Source organism: Mytilus edulis, chromosome 5, assembly GCF_963676685.1.
Source record: "Mytilus edulis chromosome 5, xbMytEdul2.2, whole genome shotgun sequence".
Lineage (NCBI taxonomy): Eukaryota > Metazoa > Mollusca > Bivalvia > Mytilida > Mytilidae > Mytilus > Mytilus edulis.
The window spans coordinates 55,586,280-55,609,045 of NC_092348.1; the positions used below are offsets into that span (position 1 = coordinate 55,586,280).

General features: G+C 31.4%; 2 protein-coding genes across 3 annotated transcripts in view; one reads left to right on the top strand and one right to left on the bottom strand.

Moving 5' to 3' along the window:
- Positions 1–17,242, bottom strand: part of LOC139523969 (neuralized-like protein 2) — a 220,610-nt gene extending 203,368 nt beyond the window's left edge. Inside the window, exons 1-3 of one of the 2 annotated variants that reach the window (XM_071318467.1) lie at positions 17,073–17,242; positions 10,935–11,627; positions 9,289–10,121 (exon numbers count right to left, since the gene is read on the bottom strand). In XM_071318467.1, coding sequence (XP_071174568.1) covers positions 10,006–10,121; positions 10,935–11,627; positions 17,073–17,079 — 816 coding nt within the window. In that variant the 5' untranslated portion in view covers positions 17,080–17,242 and the 3' untranslated portion in view covers positions 9,289–10,005. Of the gene's footprint in view, positions 1–9,288; positions 10,122–10,934; positions 11,628–17,072 lie in introns of those variants that run through there. The other variant, XM_071318468.1, reaches the window with a different exon arrangement.
- A 60-nt stretch (positions 17,243–17,302) lies between these two features.
- The window catches only part of LOC139523977 (nucleoporin SEH1-like), a gene marked incomplete in the record, with an annotated part of 17,133 nt that continues 11,669 nt past the window's right edge, over positions 17,303–22,766 (top strand). Inside the window, 4 exon segments of the mRNA XM_071318473.1 lie at positions 17,303–17,491; positions 20,289–20,339; positions 21,173–21,397; positions 21,869–21,999. Of these exon segments, the coding sequence (XP_071174574.1) occupies positions 17,381–17,491; positions 20,289–20,339; positions 21,173–21,397; positions 21,869–21,999 (518 nt within the window).

Here is a 22,766-nt window from a genome sequence, read left to right on the forward strand (position 1 = left end):
CAAGTTCTCAAAGAGGTGGGGTGGGGTGACCCCCAGGGACTTCCCCTATATTTCATTTGATTATATATATATTGTCCCATACATGAATAAATATGGTTTAGGGGTGGGGATTTCGACTGTTTCCAAGTTCTTAAACATGAGGGGTGGGGTGACCCTATGGACTTCCCCTATATTTCATTTGATTATGTATTTAGTCTCATACATAAATGTATATGGTTGAGGGGTGGGGATCTCATCCGTTTCAAAGTTATCAAACAGGAGGAGGTCGAGTGGCCCAATGGACTCCACCTATATATCATATTATTTGCTTACATTCAGGTATCATATAATATAGTTGCACTATTTGTGCCTGTCCCAAGTCAGGAGCCTGTAATTCAGTGGTTGTCTTTTGTTTATGTGTTACATATTTGTTTTTTTTATATTTTTTTTATATATAAATAGGGCCGTTAGTTTTACTCGTTTGAATTGTTTTACATTGTCTTATCGGGGCCTTTTATAGCTGACTATGCAGCATCGGCTTTGCTCATTGTTAAAGGCTGTACGATGACCTATAGTTGTTTATGTCTGTGTCATTTTGGTCTCTTGTGGACAGTTGTCTCATTGGCAATCATCTCACATCATTTTTTTATATATGAGAAACTTCCAGCTATTTTAACTGACCTATCAAAATTGAGAAGAAAAAATACTCCTTGAAATTGCAGTAATATGTTTAACTTTTAAAGCATCTAGCATGCATTACCAACATTTATCACTGATAAAAAAAAATTCTACTGTTACCAGGAACATATATATTGTTAGATAAACTGTTCCCAGCTGTCACATTGTATTGGTCCAATACAATGGATTTTGACATTAAAATTGGTGTACAAAATATTTTCTACTTTTTCTTTTTTTTACATATATCTTTTGTATTTCTATTCTAGTGTTTATATTTATTTACCATGCATAGATGTATTTTGTCACCTGTCTGGATTTTTTTAGCTGATAGCCAAAACCCGGATTACCCTTATCCGGTTCCGGAATCGGATCCAATATTGTAATTGTCTTCTCGCGGCAGCCATTTTTTTTTCAATGTTGTTTTTGACAGATTGTGAGATACGATTTTACTCGAATTTACACATTATTTGTCGGCGATTTTCTGTATAAAACTTGCGGTTTAACAAATTGAAAATTGCTGTCATGAACAGTAGTGATGAAAATAAGTTTGAGATCGTTTATTAGGAAACTTTGGTAAAAAAAGTTATTTTTTATTTTCTTTCAAGGTCCGTCGGGCATGTCGGGCGTTGCTAGTAACCAAGTAGAAAGTCCGACTGCAAAAGTGGAAGGTCGCAGACCTCGGACCACCGCTAATTTGAACCCCTGCGTCCAAATTGAAAAGATACGAAAATTTTGTCTTCTAATTCAAAATTGCCGCCAACAGCGTGATCAGTTGAACTTATATGAATAGACTACTGACGTAGTTGACTACGTATTGACGACAAACAATATTCCTACGACATTTGCAATTTGGGAAATCTTAACTACTTGTCTTTAGAGATATTCGGCGATTAAATATTTCATACATTCGTTCTTTGACTTCTTAGCCAAAAGCTCAAGGGATAATAAACTACATAAGGATTCCTAATGTGCTCTACTTCCTATGTGCAACTTCAAAACTTTTGGAAAAATCGACGATCATTTAAGTTTTTTCTGGTCATATTTTTTGTAATCCAGAATGAAAAGTAAGAAAAAACTGTTCAATAAGTTATAAATAACACAGTAGCCAGCTAGATGATAACAATGGCACGTATTTCAGCATTTATTGGGTAGCACACAAATCCAGGGTGCTCGCATAAGGCAGCTTAACTGCCTAAAAAACCATTATTGCAGTTGCTGAATCATGAAAGTGAGATCAAGGATAACTTGTAGACATAAACTTGATAACATAAGGCATCTGCATACAAGGTATGAATTGTTCATTCTGGTATAGAGGTGTATAAAGCTTGATACAAAAAGTTATTGCTGCCACAGCCGGTAATTAACCCATTTGTCTTCCAATAATGTAAAAAAAAAAAAATACAAATTGTCATTTACTGGCAAAAAATGCTGTCAGGAGTCATCAATGGTTTCTGTCTTATTGGCATTTTTCGAGATCTCCTGAGGTCCATTTGTTTGATGTGTTTTTGTCTTTTAATTTTACCATTTTATTAAGGACTTTCCGTTTTGAATTTGCCTCAGAGTTCGGTATTTTTGTAACTTTAATTTTTATCACTCATTATTTTTGCTATTTACAATTTCTACATATTTTTTTTTAAATATTGATGACAAAACTCCAATATCAGCCAAATATAGTCAATTCAGATCAATAACTCTTACAAGGAGTCAATCAGTGATTTCAGCCATAAACAAATGTATCATAAAGGATTTTTGTAGAACTTGTATTGCTGATAATGTTTGCTGTTTATATAGTTTCTGCTTCTGTATTTTATAGGTTTCAAGATAAAAGGAAAATTTGTGGTCTCACAGGAAATAATAGCACATATTCTTATTTAAAAAAATTAGTAAACAAAAGTCAAAATTCATCATTTGAGGACAACACCATAATTATTCGAAGGTGAACTGTCCTTTTGAAAATATTCAATTACTATTTAATGAGAATTTTAAATTTCTCCTTGAAAAAATTCTCTCATTGCTCATCCTTATTCTTAAAATTATGTAGTTATAGAGCCAAGTTTACTCAGATAGGATCCACAAAAACTTTTGATATTTTGAATAAATTACAAATAAAAAAAAAATATGCCTTCATATAAAACAAAAAATAAATATTTCTATATATTTATTTTCAAATATTTTATTAATCATACATCACACACACAATGCTATTCTAAGTATAATGTTGCATGATGATGTATTTAAGGGCAAAAATAAAACCACATTGATATACAGGTTGCTTTCAAAACATATTTGACATATTAGTTCTACCACACAACCCCAATTGATTATGATATGTTCCCCCAAGATGGTATTTAAAAAAATTCTTAATGGAAGGTTTTTAGAACACTTCAAAATTTTAAAATCAAAACAATCTCAAGTGCCAATCAGGCAGTGGTGACAAACAAAAACCTGCTCAAGTGCATTGTTTTAAGATGCATGAACATAACATTTGTTTCCTTGTCTTATTCTGGTATTTCAAGATATGATTTGGTAGAAATGCACTAGAAATTAACAATAAACGGGGAGCCAACTCTGTAATTTGCTATCATTATAACTTATCTAGATATTCTTGAAAAACCAGACACACAGAAACAAAAGACCTACTATTTTTAACTGACGGCAACTTCAAAATAGGATGGTTAGGTTGGTAGTTTTTTTTTCTGTTTTGTTTTGAAATTCTCCTAAAATGTCTGATTCTTATAAAGACTGGCACTTTTCATGCCTATGATAATTCAAATGAAAAGAGTATTTTCCACAAACTAAACAAATATTGTCAATTAAATATTTATTTCTTCAGTATACTGATATCAATGATTACTGATTAATGCAAAATGGTGGTAAAAGACCACAATTTAAGCTTTATATAACATTGTACATCTATACAAAAATATTTTCTGCCAAAACAGAATAAGAAATAATGAATTTCCCAACATACGTACACAAAAACATCATTTGCATCAAAAGTTCTAACATGAGTATATCAATATAAACTTTTACCAATAATTAACACAACAATAAATTCACTATTCTTGGATCAGAATACCTAAATTTAGTTCTTGCTTTATCTATTACTCATACATGTTTCAAGTAACAGTATATTCTTTAACAAAAGTATCATTATCCAAAATTTGTGACATTTATAGCTTATCTTCAGATTAGACAACTTCAATTGCAGAAAAGTAATCTTATATTTCTATTTAAGAACATTATAAAACTGAGTTAACACTGATAGACAGACATGTGCATCTTACGTATACATTTTACAAGCGTTTTAGCAAAACAACAAGAATGTGTCCATAGTACACGGATGCCCCACTCACACTATCATTTTACATGTTCAGTGGACTCTGAAATTGGGGTCAATACTTTAATTTGGCATCATCAAAATTAGAAAGATCATATCAAAGGGAACATGTGTACTAAGTTTCAAGTTGATTGGAATTCAACTTCATCAAAAACTACCTTGACCAAAAACTTTAACCCAAACTTTAACCTGATCATCGCACTATTTTTGTATCGGGATCGTTCGCCCTGATTACATGTTCGCCCTAGGTTCGTTCGCACTGAGTTTGTTCGCCCTGATAGTCCGTTCGCCCTGGGTTTGTTCGCCCTATATTCATTGATGATATGTATATGTTACATCAATGGACGAAATATATATATATTAAGATTTATGTATATCTATTAAAAGTTAAATACAGAATATTTGCCAAATTTATATTAATTAAATAAAATTCTTGGCTGCTTCTTCTTCCTTCTTCTTGCGTAATTCCCTCCTGTTTAGGAGCACTCGGATGAGACCGATAAATGTTAACATAAAAAAAGGATGGATAAAAACATTGATGACAAGTGATCAATGTACAGCAGTGTGACTGTGTTTTTGGTATTTGTTTCACTAAAAAATAAAATCAGGGCGAACGGACTCGGGGCAAACAGGTATTAGGGCGAACAGAAACTAGGGCGAACCAGAATCAGGGCGGACGGACTCGGATTCTTCCTATGTGCAACTTCAAAACTTTTGGAAAAATCGACGATCATTTAAGTTTTTTCTGGTCATATTTTTTGTAATCCAGAATGAAAAGTAAGAAAAAACTGTTCAATAAGTTATAAATAACACAGTAGCCAGCTAGATGATAACAATGGCACGTATTTCAGCATTTATTGGGTAGCACACAAATCCAGGGTGCTCGCATAAGGCAGCTTAACTGCCTAAAAAACCATTATTGCAGTTGCTGAATCATGAAAGTGAGATCAAGGATAACTTGTAGACATAAACTTGATAACATAAGGCATCTGCATACAAGGTATGAATTGTTCATTCTGGTATTAGGGTATAAAGCTTGATACAAAAAGTTATTGCTGCCACAGCCGGTAATTAACCCATTTGTCTTCCAATAATGTAAAAAAAAATAAATACAAATTGTCATTTACTGGCAAAAAATGCTGTCAGGAGTCATCAATGGTTTCTGTCTTATTGGCATTTTTCGAGATCTCCTGAGGTCCATTTGTTTGATGTGTTTTTGTCTTTTAATTTTACCATTTTATTAAGGACTTTCCGTTTTGAATTTGCCTCAGAGTTCGGTATTTTTGTAACTTTAATTTTTATCACTCATTATTTTTGCTATTTACAATTTCTACATATTTTTTTTAAAATATTGATGACAAAACTCCAATATCAGCCAAATATAGTCAATTCAGATCAATAACTCTTACAAGGAGTCAATCAGTGATTTCAGCCATAAACAAATGTATCATAAAGGATTTTTGTAGAACTTGTATTGCTGATAATGTTTGCTGTTTATATAGTTTCTGCTTCTGTATTTCATAGGTTTCAAGATAAAAGGAAAATTTGTGGTCTCACAGGAAATAATAGCACATATTCTTATTTAAAAAAATTAGTAAACAAAAGTCAAAAATCATCATTTGAGGACAACACCATAATTATTCGAAGGTGAACTGTCCTTTTGAAAATATTCAATTACTATTTAATGAGAATTTTAAATTTCTCCTTGAAAAAATTCTCTCATTGCTCATCCTTATTCTTAAAATTATGTAGTTATAGAGCCAAGTTTACTCAGATAGGATCCACAAAAACTTTTGATATTTTGAATAAATTACAAATAAAAAAAAAATATGCCTTCATATAAAACAAAAAATAAATATTTCTATATATTTATTTTCAAATATTTTATTAATCATACATCACACACACAATGCTATTCTAAGTATAATGTTGCATGATGATGTATTTAAGGGCAAAAATAAAACCACATTGATATACAGGTTGCTTTCAAAACATATTTGACATATTAGTTCTACCACACAACCCCAATTGATTATGATATGTTCCCCCAAGATGGTATTTAAAAAAATTCTTAATGGAAGGTTTTTAGAACACTTCAAAATTTTAAAATCAAAACAATCTCAAGTGCCAATCAGGCAGTGGTGACAAACAAAAACCTGCTCAAGTGCATTGTTTTAAGATGCATGAACATAACATTTGTTTCCTTGTCTTATTCTGGTATTTCAAGATATGATTTGGTAGAAATGCACTAGAAATTAACAATAAACGGGGAGCCAACTCTGTAATTTGCTATCATTATAACTTATCTAGATATTCTTGAAAAACCAGACACACAGAAACAAAAGACCTACTATTTTTAACTGACGGCAACTTCAAAATAGGATGGTTAGGTTGGTATTTTTTTTTATGCCATGTTTTGAAATTCTCCTAAAATGTCTGATTCTTATAAAGACTGGCACTTTTCATGCCTATGATAATTCAAATGAAAAGAGTATTTTCCACAAACTAAACAAATATTGTCAATTTAATATTTATTTCTTCAGTATACTGATATCAATGATTACTGATTAATGCAAAATGGTGGTAAAAGACCACAATTTAAGCTTTATATAACATTGTACATTTATACAAAAATATTTTCTGCCAAAACAGAATAAGAAATAATGAATTTCCCAACATACATACACAAAAACATCATTTGCATTAAAAGTTCTAACATGAGAATATCAATATAAACTTTTACCAATAATCAACAAAACAATAAATTCACTATTCTTGGATCAGAATACCTAAATTTATTTCTTGCTTTATATATTATTCATACATGTTTCAAGCAACAGTATATTCTTTAACAAAAGTATCATTATCCAAAATTTGTGACATTTATAGCTTTTCTTCAGATTAGACAACTTCAATTGCAAAAAAGTAATTTTATATTTCTATTTAAGAACATTATAAATGTATACAAAAAACTGAGTTAACACTGATAGGCAGACACATGCATCTTACGTATACATTTTACAAGCGTTTTAGCAAAACAACAAGAATGTGTCCATAGTACATGGATGCCCCACTCGCACTATCATTTTACATGTTCAGTGGACTGTGAAATTGGGGTCAATACTTTAATTTGGCATTAAAATTAGAAAGATCATATCAAAGGGAACATGTGCACATTACGTTTGCGCGCAGCTTTTGATTACAATTGCGCGCATTTTTTTGACAGGTAAACTCATGTAAAATACAGGTAATAATACTTATTTATTTATAATTAGTTCAATTATTTACACGTATAAGTACTCATTCCGTTAGTCTTGGTCCCCTACTCACCAACGATGAGGTGGAAGTGGGATTTCGAGCAAGATAAGTCCGTTTTATTATGCACAAGCACTAAATCCTAGAAATATGTACAGATAAAAATGTTAAAATGCTAAAACATAGCGAATCATAAAGGTAAAAGTATTGATAATTACATTACTTTACATGTAGGTACGTGTCGAAACTCCATGTTTGTACCTTGGTGTAACTTTACAAACTAACTTAAATTATTTACTTATTTTAAAAACGATCACTATTCGTTTAAATCCTTTTCACTCTGACATATTCGCAATGAAGTTACATGTATTAAGCTATACTACGGAGTTTATTATGATCACTTTATAATTGGTTTTATAATTCAATATGAACAATATATAGTTTGAATTAAGAAATATTTTCAAAATTAAAAATTGATAGTCATATTTATTATGAAAATAAAAAAATATATAGTCAACTATAATTTAATTTAATTTTTATTTATATTTTTACCTGAGTTTACCTGTAACATGAATGCGCGCAAATGTAATCAAAAGCTGCGCGCAAACGTAAAACATTTTAATCCCCAAATGCGCGCAAACGTAGTGCGCCCGATTGGAATTCAACTTCATCAAAAATTACCTTGAACAAAAACTTTAACCAAATCTTTAACCTGAGCTTTGCACTATCTTTTTCTTTGTCTAGTGGACCGTGAAATTGGGGTCAAAACTTTAATTTGGCATTAAAATTAGAAAGATCATATAATGGGGACCATGTGTATTAAGTTTCAAGTTGATTGGACTTCAACTTCATCAAAAACTACCTTGACCAAAAACGTTAACCTGAAGCGGGACGAACGGACGAACGAACAGAGGCACAGACCAGAAAACATAATGCCCCTCTACTATCTTAGGTGGGGCATAAAAACAGTTAGATTTCTTATCCTCTTCCTGTATACCATTAATTCTGATTTGAATGTTGAAGTATGATAATAATGCAAATATTCTTGAAATGTATAAATTATTTCACATGTTTTAATATATCATAATAAAAAAATTTAGTATTATGTATTAAACAAGATTTGTGGTAAACATCAGAGACAGATTCCCAACAAAAAATAGAATAAAAAAGACTTCTAATTTTTTTTGATAATTCTATATTTTTTAAATTGAAATGTTAAGTACTTGCGAAAATTTTATATTAATTTGAAGTGATTTATATGTGAAAAGAGGATGTATATAAATGTTAGCACTTAAAAAATGCACCTAAATAACAATGGATTAATAGAAAGAAAAAAAATACAATGTATATGTATGAAATGTTAGGAAAAAAATCTGTATAATATCTCGTAATGATATCTAAGGTATCAAATTTACATTGAAATGACAAAATAATGCAAAAAATATACAAATCATTCAAACACATACATGTAGCAATAATATTCTAAAACATACATGTATACTAAACATTTTTTCATGTATATACTGGCCAAAAAAATCAGTATATTCAATTTTTTATTACCTACAATCGCAGTGTACAAATAACAAATGACTGCAATGATAAAACATTTTATATCTCAAAATTTATAAAACAGAGGTTCATATAAGTGAATGTCTAACAATAATCTGAAAATCATTTCATGGAAATGAAAACAATAGAGGTAACTTAGTAACTTAGTCAGGTAAGATTAAATTATGCCATTTGATTTATAATAATGGCCTATAAAATAGGTTTATCTTTTAAACAAGTTAATATATATGTAAGACACAAAAAAATGGTCAAAGTGACCTAAATAGTGCAAACAATATTTTACTTTGCAAGACCCCTGTATTAATGATAGGTTAAGTATATTCATTTGTCTATGTACATGGTGTAACTAGACCTCCTGAGCAAAGAACTTAGAAATAAAACTCAATCAAAAATATCCAACTAAAATTTTTTTAGATCACAGTGACCTAGATATTGTTTCACATTATTGGAAAATGAAATAAGACTGACAGTTAAATATATTTTGAGAAATGAATCTGACTGTAAAACCTAACAAAAATTACTACTTGTTTTATACAAAAAGTAGGTCATTGTAACCAGTGTTGCTGAATAAAGTTGTACAAGGTAAGTAGTGATGAAATATATATAACCATTCATCAGTTTCAGAGTCATGAACCAAGAGCCAAATGTAGTCAAACACTCTAAATTAAATGTCTGTCACAGTGACTCAAAAGTAGCTGATTTTTAAATACAATTTGTTTGTGTATCATAGTTCAGAACTTCTGGTGCCTTATATAATTAATACATGTAGGTAGAGTATAGAGAAGAAAATATAGTTAATTTCATTCGAGGGGGGTATTTTTCATTGTTTATGCTAATGCTTAGGGTGATTCATTTTGAAATACCAGACCCTCTCATCATGATACATGTTTATCACTCAGAGTGTTACCAACTTAAATCAGTAAGTTTCACAGTTATTCAATCAACTCAAGCAAGAGTGATTTAAACTTGTGTATCATGTCAATTCTATATTTAAATCACATGAGCATTAAGCAAGATATACATTTATGTACATGTACATCATGTACATATATTCATGTAGAAATGAAATTAGCAAAAAATTAATATTAATATAAACAACCAAAATAATCAGATAATGAAAATCTACAAACTTATGAACAATTATGATTATTTAGTCATGGTCATTGGACTAGTTTTTTCTAGCACTATAATTCATAATTGAGGAACTGTTTGAGTTTTGTAGGTAATGGAAGATTAGAAATGTCTTTCTTGGCAATCAGCTGTAAAATTCTATTTCGACATGCATTTTGTAATGATGATACTGAAAAATAAAATAAAATTATCATCAGAAAGGCAAAATATTAGCTTTATTTCATTTTTTTGTGTGTACATGTATCTATGCTATTCTTGATTTCTATAGACATGATAGAAATAAAGAGATGTGGAATGATAGCCAATTAGAACACTATCAACTGGAGGCAAAAGGACAAGGATTTATTTAAGCACTTATAAGGCACAATATGGCCTTCAACATTGAGAAAAGTTCAATCAGCAAACTATACCGTTTAGTCAGGTATAAAACGCCGAAACATGATAAAATGAGAAACAATTCAATGAGAAAATCACCTGATTCATTCTTGTAGTTTTCAGTGTTGTATTTTCTGTTTATTTATTTTCAATTACATTTTTTATTTCATTGGTTTATTGTTGTTTTCTTAGAATAGAGAGGCAAATATTGCATGCATTTCGGAATAATTTAATTTTGGATTTAACGCGTCTTCTGATTGGCTGACGTTATTTTGTTATGAGCCCATAGACATAATTTAGTCATTTGACCGTCGTGACGGCATCAATGTTTCTTCATGGTTTTCTACGGTTTAAAATGGAATTTAAAATTAAATCATAAGAAATGACTGTAATATTTTTTCTGTCTATTCGAAATAACATAAAAAATGTGGTGCACACTGTTAAATAACCCGCTACGCGCGTTTTTCAGTGTGTACCAAATTTTTTATGTTATTTCTTCATAGACAGAAAAAACATTACACTCATTCCTTAATGAAAACATCTTAACAATAAATACAAAATTGAAATTAAAGGTATAACAGAGTCAATTTATATAGATTATTTTTACCTCCATATAGTTGAATTATTCGTACTTGCTTGGTTGTACCATAAACATCAACCACTGCATGCAATGCACCATTATTATAAGGAATATTGCGTACACACGGCCCTTGGTCTTCACCGTTAATGATAAAATGCATTTCGGCAGAATTATTAACAACAGTATACATGATTCCTATTCTACTCCCAACATCAGTAGGAAGAACATTGTCTTTCTGAGAAGCACTGATATTGTCACCATTACGATTCTGCAGATTTAATTTTCCAAGAGGTAAAAGAAGACTACGACTAAATGACCCTCTTGGTGTATGCACAACCTCCGCATCGCTACCCAATACTGACTGATATGGCACACCTTCTTCCTCCGTGTCATGTTCAGAGTATACTTTATTGTGTGACTTTGTCACTGCAAATATCCATGACTTTCCCATATTATGCAAGTCAGGCAATGCATACTGTGGAAGCTCAAACTTGTCGCATGGATTAAATTGTGTGAGTCCAATTCTCATGTGTCCGCTCCAACCTCTTTCATTTTTTTCTATTTCAACTAAGAAGATCTCTCCTGGTTGCAAATGCTTTTCACTGAAAGTCAATGCATGAGCAAAACTTGTCTCACGTAAAGCAACCATGTTATCATGAAACAAGCGAATGTTCTGCCCATGATAAGGATGGAACCTTGTAACTGCCATTGTATCACCACCTGCAAAGAGAAAACAGATTTTTTTTTCTTCAAGAACACAACAGAATACAAAAATAAAGATGTATCAAATTTTGTTCAGTTTGATTGAGGTCTGAATGTGGTCTAATGAACTGAAAATTATTTTTTTTGCTTTTGAGCAATTCACTATGCTGTTGAATATTAATCCTCTCAAAAAAAAAATATTTGAAGAAATTTCTGAAATCTGAAATGAGAAAAAAAAATTGACCCCCCATCCCCAATTTTGTTTTCACCTCCCCTTTCCCTTATTCCAAAAATGATCTCAATTCAAATTTCTGATCGAGTTTGCAACAATAACTACTCATTTAAATACATCATAAAATATTAAAATATAAAATGTCATACAGTCATGGTTAAAATCAATATTAATTAATAGTAACTTCTAAAAATATAAATGGGGAATGTGTCCAAAGGGATACAGACGATGCCCCCGCTAGCATAAAACGTTATTAAGGGACATAACTCAACCAGATGCTCCGCAGGGCGCAGCTTTATACGACCGCAGAGGTTGAACCCTGAACGGTTGGGGCAAGTATGGACACAACATTCAAGCTGGATTCAGCTCTAAATTTGGATTGTGATTAAATAGTTGACACAGCATAGGTTTCTGACACAGAATGAATGTGGTCTAATGAACTTAAAAAAAATATGTTTGCCTTTGAACAATTCACTATGCTGTTGAATATTAATCCTCTCAAAAAAATGTTTGAAGAAATTTTCTTTTTATTTATGAAATCTGAAATGAAAAAAATTGACCCCCCAATTTTTTTTTCACATCCCCCTTTCCCTTATTTCAAAACTGATCTCAATTCAAATTTCTAATGAAGCTTGCAACACTAACTACTCATTTAAATACATCATAAAATATTAAAATGTAAAAAAAGTGCTTGTTATTACTGAATGGTAAAGATTGTTTTAATCTATCAGTTGGTAGTAATAGTGAATATACATTTGTATATTGTATAAAACAATGATTTAAGTTGATTCAACTACTATTCTGGACAAAGAAAGATAACTCCAATTGAAATCCAATTGGAATTTCTTGCTATTGCACAATATTGTGCAATTAGATATTTCTTGCTATTGTGCAATACTGTGCAATTGAAAATATTTGCTATTGCACAATACTGTGCAATTGAAGATTTCTTGCTATTGCACAATACTGTGCAATTGAAGATTTCTTGCTATTGCTGAATACTGTGCAATTGAAAATTTCTTGCTATTGCACAATACTTAATATAATAATTTTGGATCCTGATTTGGACCAACTTGAAAACTGGGCCCATAATCAAAAATCTAAGTACATGTTTAGATTCAGCATATCAAAGAGGCCCAAGAATTCAATTTTTGTTAAAATCAAAATTAGTTTAATTTTGGACCCTTTGGACTTTAATGTAGACCAATTTTAAAACAGGACCAAAAATTAAGAATCTACATACACAGTTAGATTTGGCATATCAAAGAACTCCAATTATTCAATTTTTGATGAAATCAAACAAAGTTTAATTTTGGACCCCGATTTGGACCAACTTGAAAACTGGGCCAATAATAAGAAATCTAAGTACATTTTTAGATTCAGCATATCAAAGAACCCCAAGGATTCAATTTTTGTTAAAATCAAACTAAGTTTAATTTTGGACCCTTTGGACCTTAATGTAGACCAATTTGAGAACGGGACCAAAAATTAAGAATCTACATACACAGTTAGATTCGGCATATCAAAGAACCCCAATTATTTAATTTTTGATGAAATCAAACAAAGTTTAATTTTGGACCCTTTGGGCCCCTTATTCCTAAACTGTTGGGACCAAAACTCCCAAAATCGATACCAACCTTCCTTTTGTGGTCATAAACATTGTGTTTAAATTTCATTGATTTCTATTTACTTAAACTAAAGTTATTGTGCAAAAACCAAGAATAATGCTTATTTGGGCCCTTTTTTGGCCCCTAATTCCTAAACTGTTGGAACCAAAACTCCCAAAATCAATCCCAACCTTTCTTTTGTGGTCATAAACCTTGTGTCAAAATTTCATAGATTTCTATTAACTTCAACTAAAGTTATAGTGCGAAAACCAAGAAAATGCTTATTTGGGCCCTTTTTGGCCCCTAATTCCTAAAATGTTAAGACCGAAACTCCCAAAATCAATCCCAACCTTCCTTTTGTGGTCATAAACATTGTGTTTAAATTTCATAGATTTCTATTTACTTAAACTAAAGTTATTGTGCGAAAACCAAGAAAAATGCTCATTTGGGCCCTTTATTGGCCCCTTATTCCTAAAATATTGGGACCAAAACTCCCAAAATCAATACCAACCTTCCTTTTTTGGTCCCAACAGTTTAGGAAAAAGGGGCCCAAAGGGTCCAAAATTAAACTTTGTTTGATTTCATCAAAATTGAATAATTGGGGTTCTTTGATATGCCGAATCTAACTGTATATGTAGATTCTCAACTTTTGGTCCCGTTTTCAAATTGGTCTACATTAAGGTCCAAAGGGTCCAAAATTAAACTTTGTTTGATTTCATCAAAAATTGAATCCTAGGGGTTCTTTGATATGCCAAATCTAACTGTGTATGTAGATTCTTCATTTTTGGTCCTGTTTTCAAATTTCAAATTCTACATTAAAGTCCAAAGGGTCCAAAAAATTGAATTCTTGGGCCTCTTTGATATGCTGAATCTAAACATGTACTTAGATTTTTGATTATGGGCCCAGTTTTCAAGTTGGTCCAAATCAGGATCTAAAATTATTATATTAAGTATTGTGCAATAGCAAGTCTTTTCAATTGCACAGTATTGTGAAATATCAAATTTTTTTTTAATTAGAGTTATCTTTCTTTGTCCAGAATAGTAAGCAAGAAATATCCTATTGCACAATATTGTGCAATAGCAAGATTTTTTTTTAATTGGAGTTATCTTTCTTTGTCCAGAATCAACTTAAATCTTTGTTATATACAATATACAATGTATATACACTTTTTACTACCAACTGATAAATTTAAATAATCTTTACCATTCAGTGATAACAAGCAGTTTTTTTACATCTTAATATTTTATGATGTATTTAAATGAGTAGTTATTGTTGCAAACTCCATTAGAATATTTTAATTGAGATTAGTTTTGGAATAAGGGAAAGGGGGATGTGATTAAAAAATTGGGTTCAATTTTTCTCATTTGAAATTTCATAAATAAAAAGAAAATTTCTTCAATAAAATTGAGAAAGGAAATGGTGAATATGTCAAAGCGACAACCACCCGACCATAGAGCAAACAACAGCCGAAGGCAACCAATGGGTCTTCAATGTAGCGAGAATTCCCGCACCCGTAGGTGTCCTTCAGCTGGCCCCTAAAATATGCATAATAGTACAGTGATAATGGACGTCATACTAAACTCCGAATTATACACAAGAAACTAAAATTTATAATCATACAAGACTAACAAAGGCCAGAGGCTCCTGACTTGGGACAGGCGCAAAATTGCGGCATTCTTCAAACATTTTTTTGAGAGGATTAATATTCAACAGCATAGTGAATTGCTCTAAGAGAAAACAAAAATTTTAAGTTCATTAGAACACATTCATTCTGTGTCAGAAACCTATGCTGTGTCAACTATTTAATCACAATCCAAATTTAGAGCTGAATCCAGCTTGAATGTTGTGTCCATACTTGCCCCAACCGTTCAGGGTTCAACCTCGCGGTCGTATAAAGCTACGCCCTGCGGAGCATCTGGTTCCACTTGTAAAGGGGCATAGAATGGTGATCAAAGTGCTTGTAATCACTGAATTGTAAAGATTGCTTTAATTTATCAGTTGGTAGTAAAGTGAATATTGCATTGATTTAAGTTGATTCAACTACTTTCTGGACAAAGAAAGACAACTCCAATTTTCAAAAAAAAATTCATAAAGCATTGGTTTTAAGTGATTCAACAACCATTCTGGACAAAGAAAGATAATCCAATTTATTGACTTGAAACTACAAAAATGCTTGTTTTTGGTACCTTTTTGGCCCTTTAATCCTAGACTATAAAATTGAGAATGAAAATGGGGAATGTTTGCCCCATAACCCTTAAAACCCCTAATTCCTAAACCTTAGGGACCATAACCCCCAAAATCAATCCCAAGCTTCCTTTTGTGGTTATAAACATTGTGTTAAAATTTTATTGTTTCTGTTTACTTATACTAAAGTTATTATCCGGAAACCATTCGTCTTCGGATGACAACGACGACAACGAAGTGATACCAATATATGACCGTTTTGCGGTCGTATAAAAATATGCTGACACAGAGATTGTCTTGCCTGTATGTTATATTGAAAGTAAAATGCAAAAAAACAAAAAATTATATCAATAAGGCAATAATTTAACATGAAAACTGAGCAGAACATTCAAGGTCAATGAACCAAGGCATAATCATGATATCACGGAAATGACAGATACAAATGTACGCCAATGATTATATTACTACATACCAAATATCAAATATCATTGACTTATCATATGTATACATGTACATTTTTTTTTTGTACATGGTCCTCCTTAAACTCACTGAATCACAATCTTCAACAGTTAAAAATAGTCCTCCGAAAATTTATCAATTGATACCGCTGTTTTTAACAACGATACCAACATCAGTGAGACAGTGTACATGTCAGTGACAAGGACCACGTCATGGTCATGATGGTGTTGTCAGAGACATATATACTTAACAATTAGCTATATATATAGTATATCTCTGGTGCTGCTGAAGATATTACCCACATGCCAATGGTGGTAAAGGGACATGCCCATCAGAATTGCAGGACAAATAATCCTAACAGTTATAAGCACTCTTCGTCTGGGTAGATTGAAACAAATGGCCAAGCACTATTTATCCGGGTAGCAGAATCAAATGGCCAGGGCAGTCTAGATCTGTTTAATTAACCTTTGCAAAACAATATATAAAACAGCAGAAAAAATTTGGAAACAAATTGACTAATTATCAATTGCAGAAATAAATTTAAATAGGTGCTTAATTGACTATATGCAATATTGATGAGGTGCTGATTTTGACTTTTTCTATAGGCGAGGAATAGACCAGGTGTTGATTTGACTGGTACCCCTAATACTCATAGTGAGATAATATGACATAACCAAAGGTGATGGGCCCTCATAAAACAGGTCATGGATATCCTTTTGTTGAAAGCTTGAAATTAGCGCAATCTAACTGTCCATAAATAGAAAGCTTTCTGTCATCCTTTTTTTTTTAATAAATACATGATCATATTCATACAGGTTATTTCCAGTATACCATAAAATATATTTTACTTGTAAATTAATTAATTATAGAACTTGTCTTTATTTTTGCATTATTTTCTGCAAAAAGTTTTGACTTGTATTTGAACAAATGCATATGTGTAGAAAGGACTTTATTACAAGACATATATTGGGTTTCCCTACCAAACATAATCAAGCTGCATGTAAACACTCTCGTAGACAATTTTATTAAGGCATCTCAGCTGAATGTTAGCCGATCTGAGACTATACTGGTTTTCACCATTAGATGAGTGTATGTGAGACAAACGACAAATAGATAAATAACAGGAAACCAGTCTAATTTTGATGTTCCCAAAAGAAAATTGTTACACGCAATACGATTGGACGAATGGTTATTGATAATCCAACCAAAGTTGTTAATACATTTTTAGTTTACATGCCGGGCAAAAGAGGACTAAATGAATTGAAAGCAAATATATCTAATTAGAGTTATGTTTGTCACTCGTCATATACCAACAGACCATCAGGATTTAATTCATGATGTGTCTTACGATTTCCATGGTAGACGAATGGCAACATGTTCAACTGATCAAACAGTCCAGGTACACGGAGTCAACTCACCTCTGACAGTTGTCAAATAATTTGTAGATTTCTCCAATTTCAGTGGGTCTCATTGGTTTGGTCTGGGAACAGTATCACTAAATATATATGTTCCTGGTTTGGTGGTGGAGGTTGGAGGGGGTTGATCTCGGATCCCGCTTATTGTTTTGTTATAATCCTGTGTCCTGCTTCTCGTTGGGTACAAGTCAAATCGGCACCTGGTTAAATCGGCATCTAGTCAAATCGGCTCCCATTTAAAGTCAATTCGGCATCCAATAAAGAAATAATTATAAAAGTGTATAAATGATCCCTCTATTTTTAAATTATTTTTGAGGTTGGATAGATTCATTCATTACATCGTTAAACATTAATTCATAAATTTATTGTTGAAAGTTGTCTCAATATATATGACCAATGTTTTGATTAGTCTTTTCAATTAAACTTTTATGAATAACATAATTAACATTTTTGTTGTTTTAACTATTTACAGGTAGTTATTGCTGTTTTTTTCTTCAAAAAACAACGAAGCCCTCACCCAAGCTGTTGTTTAATTGTGAGAAAATTAGAATAAAAGGGAAAACAATGAATCCCTGTTTTCACTGATCAAGGGTAAAACTTAAATTAATGCCCCTCCGCCACAGCGGGGCCTTAAAAAAATGGAGAAAAAGACAGTTACCAATGTAAATGTTAAACGAAAATGACTTTAAAACAATCTTTATTAAAAAGATGAATTTTTTTTCAATATATATCATCATATAATGTCAAATGCAAAATAATTAACAGCAATTAAAAAGGTGTTTTTTCAGGAAACTTCAAACAGTTTTAAACCAACAATCATGCAAAATGCTCAAATGTTAAAACACGCATGCAAAAAAATAAAACCTTGAATACAAATAAAGTTGAATGAACAATTTTTTTATTTACAGCTAGAAACCCTCCAAAAATGTTATTAAGTCAAAACAACTTGAATAACCCCTTCTTTATTTTCATCTTTTTGCTCAAAATACTGGGGAAAAAAACATATATTAAAGATATCTAACATTGGTTCCGAAATGAATATATCGGGTGCCGATTTTACCAGGTGCCAAATTGACTAGGTGCCTATTTGACTATACCAGGTGCCGATTTGACCAGGTGGCGATTTAACCAGGTGCCGATTTGACTAGAACAGCCAACATTAACAGTTATCGTATCTAGGTCAAATATGTCAATTTCGAATTGCAACACATGAAAGCCATAATAAATGAATTAGTAACAACATGTGCATCATTTAAGAGTTTGGAAGTGTTTTAAGTTAATAAAATATATTAAATGCATGCCAATTTGATAAAATTCATTATTCTGCAGTAGTCAATATTCGCAAAACGAAAGAAGCACGTCATATTAGAATTCCAAATAGTGATAAGGTGTATAGTTACTGATATTGTTGATTCTTGCTTGATGACCATTTGTGTATCTTTACTAAAGATGATAAAACTAGTAAACATTTGAATTTTGATTTAAAATCAGCTAAGCCATACAAGACTGAAAATCATGTGCATTGACGTGTAGATTAAAATTCATTGATTTTAAAAGAAGACTTTATAAGAATGATGTTTCATAATGAATATTATTGTCGAGCCTTCGACTTTAGTCGAAAAAGCAAGACTAAGCGATCCTACATTCTGTCGTCGTCGTCGGCGTCCACAAATATTCACTCTGTGGTTAAAGTTTTTGAAATTTTAATAACTTTCTTAAACTATACTGAATTTCTACCAAACTTGCCTGGACAGAAGCTTGTTTATGTTCATAAGAAAGTATCCAGAAGTAAATTTTGTAAAAATAAAATTCCATTTTTTCCGTATTTTACTTGTAAAATTGAGAATGGAAATGGGGGATGTGTCAAAGAGACAACAACCCGACCAAATAAAAAACAACAGCAGAGGGTCACCAACAGGTCTTCAATGTAGCGAGAATGGACTAATGGACTTAGTTTTTCTGCGAGGAAACATTACATTCACTCTGTGGTTAAAGTTTTTAAAATTTTAATAACTTTCATAAACTATCCTTGATTTGTACCAAACTTGGACAGAAGCTTGTTTATGATCATAAGATAGTATCAAGAAGAAAATTTTGTAAAAATAAATTTCCACTTTTCCGTATTTTACTTATAAATGGACTTAGTTTTTCTGCGAGGAAACATTACATTTACTCTGTGGTTAAAGTTTTTAAAATTTTAATAACTTTCATAAACTATCCTTGATTTGTACCAAATTTGGACAGAAGCTTGTTTATGATCATAAGATAGTGTCTAGAAGAAAATTTTGTAAAAATGAATTTCCACTTTTCCGTATTTTACTTATAAATGGACTTAGTTTTTTTGCCAGAAACAAAACATTCTGTCTGTGGTTTAAGTTTTTAAAATTTTTATAATGTTCTCAAACTATTCTGGATTTCTACCAAACTTAGACAAAAGCTTGTTTCTGATCATAAGATATTATTCAGAAGTAAATTTTGCAAAAAATAAATTCACTTTTTCCGTATTTTACTTATAAATGGACATAGTTTTTCTTCCAGTTAACATTACATACAATCTGCAGTCAAAGTTTATAAAACATTTATTAGATTCATAAACTATCCTGGATTTTTTTTACCAAACTTGGAAGCTTCTTTCAATCAAAAGACAGTATCGAGAGGAAAATTTTTATTGATGTTTTTCCTCATTTTTGTTGAGTCTGCGATTAACAGCAAAAGTAGGCGAGACACTGGGTTCCGTGGAACCCTTACGATTTTTTTAATATTATATTATTAATATTGTAGATATGGGATTTACAAGATAATGGTGAATGGAAGTGTACAGCAAGTTGGAAGGTATATAATAAAAATAAAGAATTCGTGTCCTATCTTTAATGACTTACAAAATGTAGCTGATTTTTTTCTTTATTTGGTTTTAGAATCGGAAAGATATAAAGTACAGAATACTAAGGGAAAATATTCCAAGTGACTTGGTTGGATGATTGTTAAACTATATGACTGCCTCAGAAAAATTACATCTTTGGGTATTTTATGACATTTGCTGTTGCAAATACATGTGCATGTACATTTTAATGACTTATTTTGTCTAGAAGATATCTTGGCATTACATACATAAATGAAAATAAATAAGGAATGATGGGACCTCAAAGACCTTATTTATTATTTGTGGCACAACTCTAACCACTTTCACTATGTTTGGTAAACAACAAGTAATCATTCAATCTTAACTATTTTTACTGCTACATACGTGTCACGGTGTGGCTTTTACAAATTTAAATTAAAAACATGTTCATGAAGGGTGTGATATCAGGATGGTAATTGTAGATTGGGCGATTTGGTTTACTCTATTATGATATTTTACTACCAGGTATTTGCAATTTCAAAAGTTGTAGTGTTGAGATTTTAGTTGATTTTCACTGTAACGACCATTCAAAATTCAGTCAAATGCAATGCATGCTTAAAGATAAGACTGCAGTTCCTGAATCAGTTTTCAACATGTAGAAACAAGAAAGACCGTCACATGTCATTAATGAAAGAATTAAGGAAACATAAAAACCTAAATGCTAATTTTGAAGTGTTTGAAATAGTTCCGTCTTTAATATTTACTTTTCAAACATTTATGTTAATTAATTTTGGAAAGTAAACACGTAGCTTTCTCTTTTTTTCAGTCACACAGTGGGTCTGTATGGAGGGTAACATGGGCTCATCCAGAATTTGGACAAGTTATTGCCACCTGCTCCTTTGATAGGACTGTTTCTGTATGGGAAGAATGTGTAGGGGACACTGGCAGAGACGGAGTACAAAGCAACTGGATAAGAAAAACTAGTCATGTTGATAGCCGTACATCAATAATGGATGTCAAATTTGCTCCAAAACATTTAGGATTATTGCTTGTAAGTTTTAAAAAAGAGAAAATGAGTTAAGTAAAAGGTATTTAATTTATTTGAAAAAACTTGTATATGTGTTAAATATGGAGTTAAAATTTTAAGATCTGACAGGTTGAATACACTTAAAAGTCCAATATTCAAAATTTTACTATTTACAGAAAAGGAAAGCATGGGCTTCAAATACTTTCAGTTCTGTGGAATTTTAAAGAATTTTATCAATTTGTATAAATCATGGGTGCCATTTTCTAGTGTCTCAAGTTTTTTTTATTTTTTCAAAAGTTGTTAAAAATTTAAATATTTTAGAAGCAATACACACTAGAAAAAAGAACTATGAAATTTGAAAGAAAACAGCAACAGGCTGAATTATTTTGAGCAATGAAACAGTCACAATGAAATTTAAACAAAAAAGAAACTTCACTAAGCTTAATTAATTGAAGCAAAGCAACAGTCACAATATTTCTTATCTTTTCTTTCAAGGCTACATGTTCAGCAGATGGCATAGTGAGAATATATGAAGCACCAGATGTAATGAACTTAAGCCAGTGGTCCTTACAACATGAAATTATGTGTAAAATCAGCTGTAGCTGTATATCATGGAATGCTTCTAGGTAACTGACCCTTTCACTATATTATTAGCTCACCTGGCCCGAAGGGCCAAGTGAGCTTTTCCCATCACTTTGCGTCCGTCGTCGTTAACTTTTACAAAAATCTTCTCCTCTGAAACTACTGGGCCAAATTAAACCAAACTTGGCCACAATCATCATTGGGGTATCTAGTTTAAAAAATGTGTCTGGTGACCCGGCCAACTTACCAAGATGGCCGCCATGGCTAAAAATAGAACATAGGGGTAAAATGCAGTTTTTGGCTTATAACTCAAAAACCAAAGCATTTAGAGCAAATCTGACATGGGGATAAAATTGTTTATCAGGTCAAGATCTATCTGTCCTGAAATTTTCAGATGAATTGGAGAATTGTTGTTGGGTTGCTGCCCCTGAATCTGTAATTTTAAGGAAATTTTGCTGTTTTTGGTTATTATCTTGAATATTATTATAGATAGAGATAAACTGTAAACAGCAATAATGTTCAGCAAAGTAAGATTTACAAATAAGTCAACATGACAGAAATGGTCAATTGACCCCCTAAGGAGTTATTGTCCTTTATAGTCAATTTTTAACAATTTTCATAAAATTTGTAAATTTTTATTAACATTTTCCACTGAAACTACTGGGCAAAGTTCATTATAGATAGAGATAATTGTAAGCAGCAAGACTGTTTAGTAAAGTAAGATGTACAAACACATCACCATCACCAAAACACAATTTTGTCATGAATCCATCTGCTTCCTTAAGTTCCTTTGTTTAATATTCACATAGAC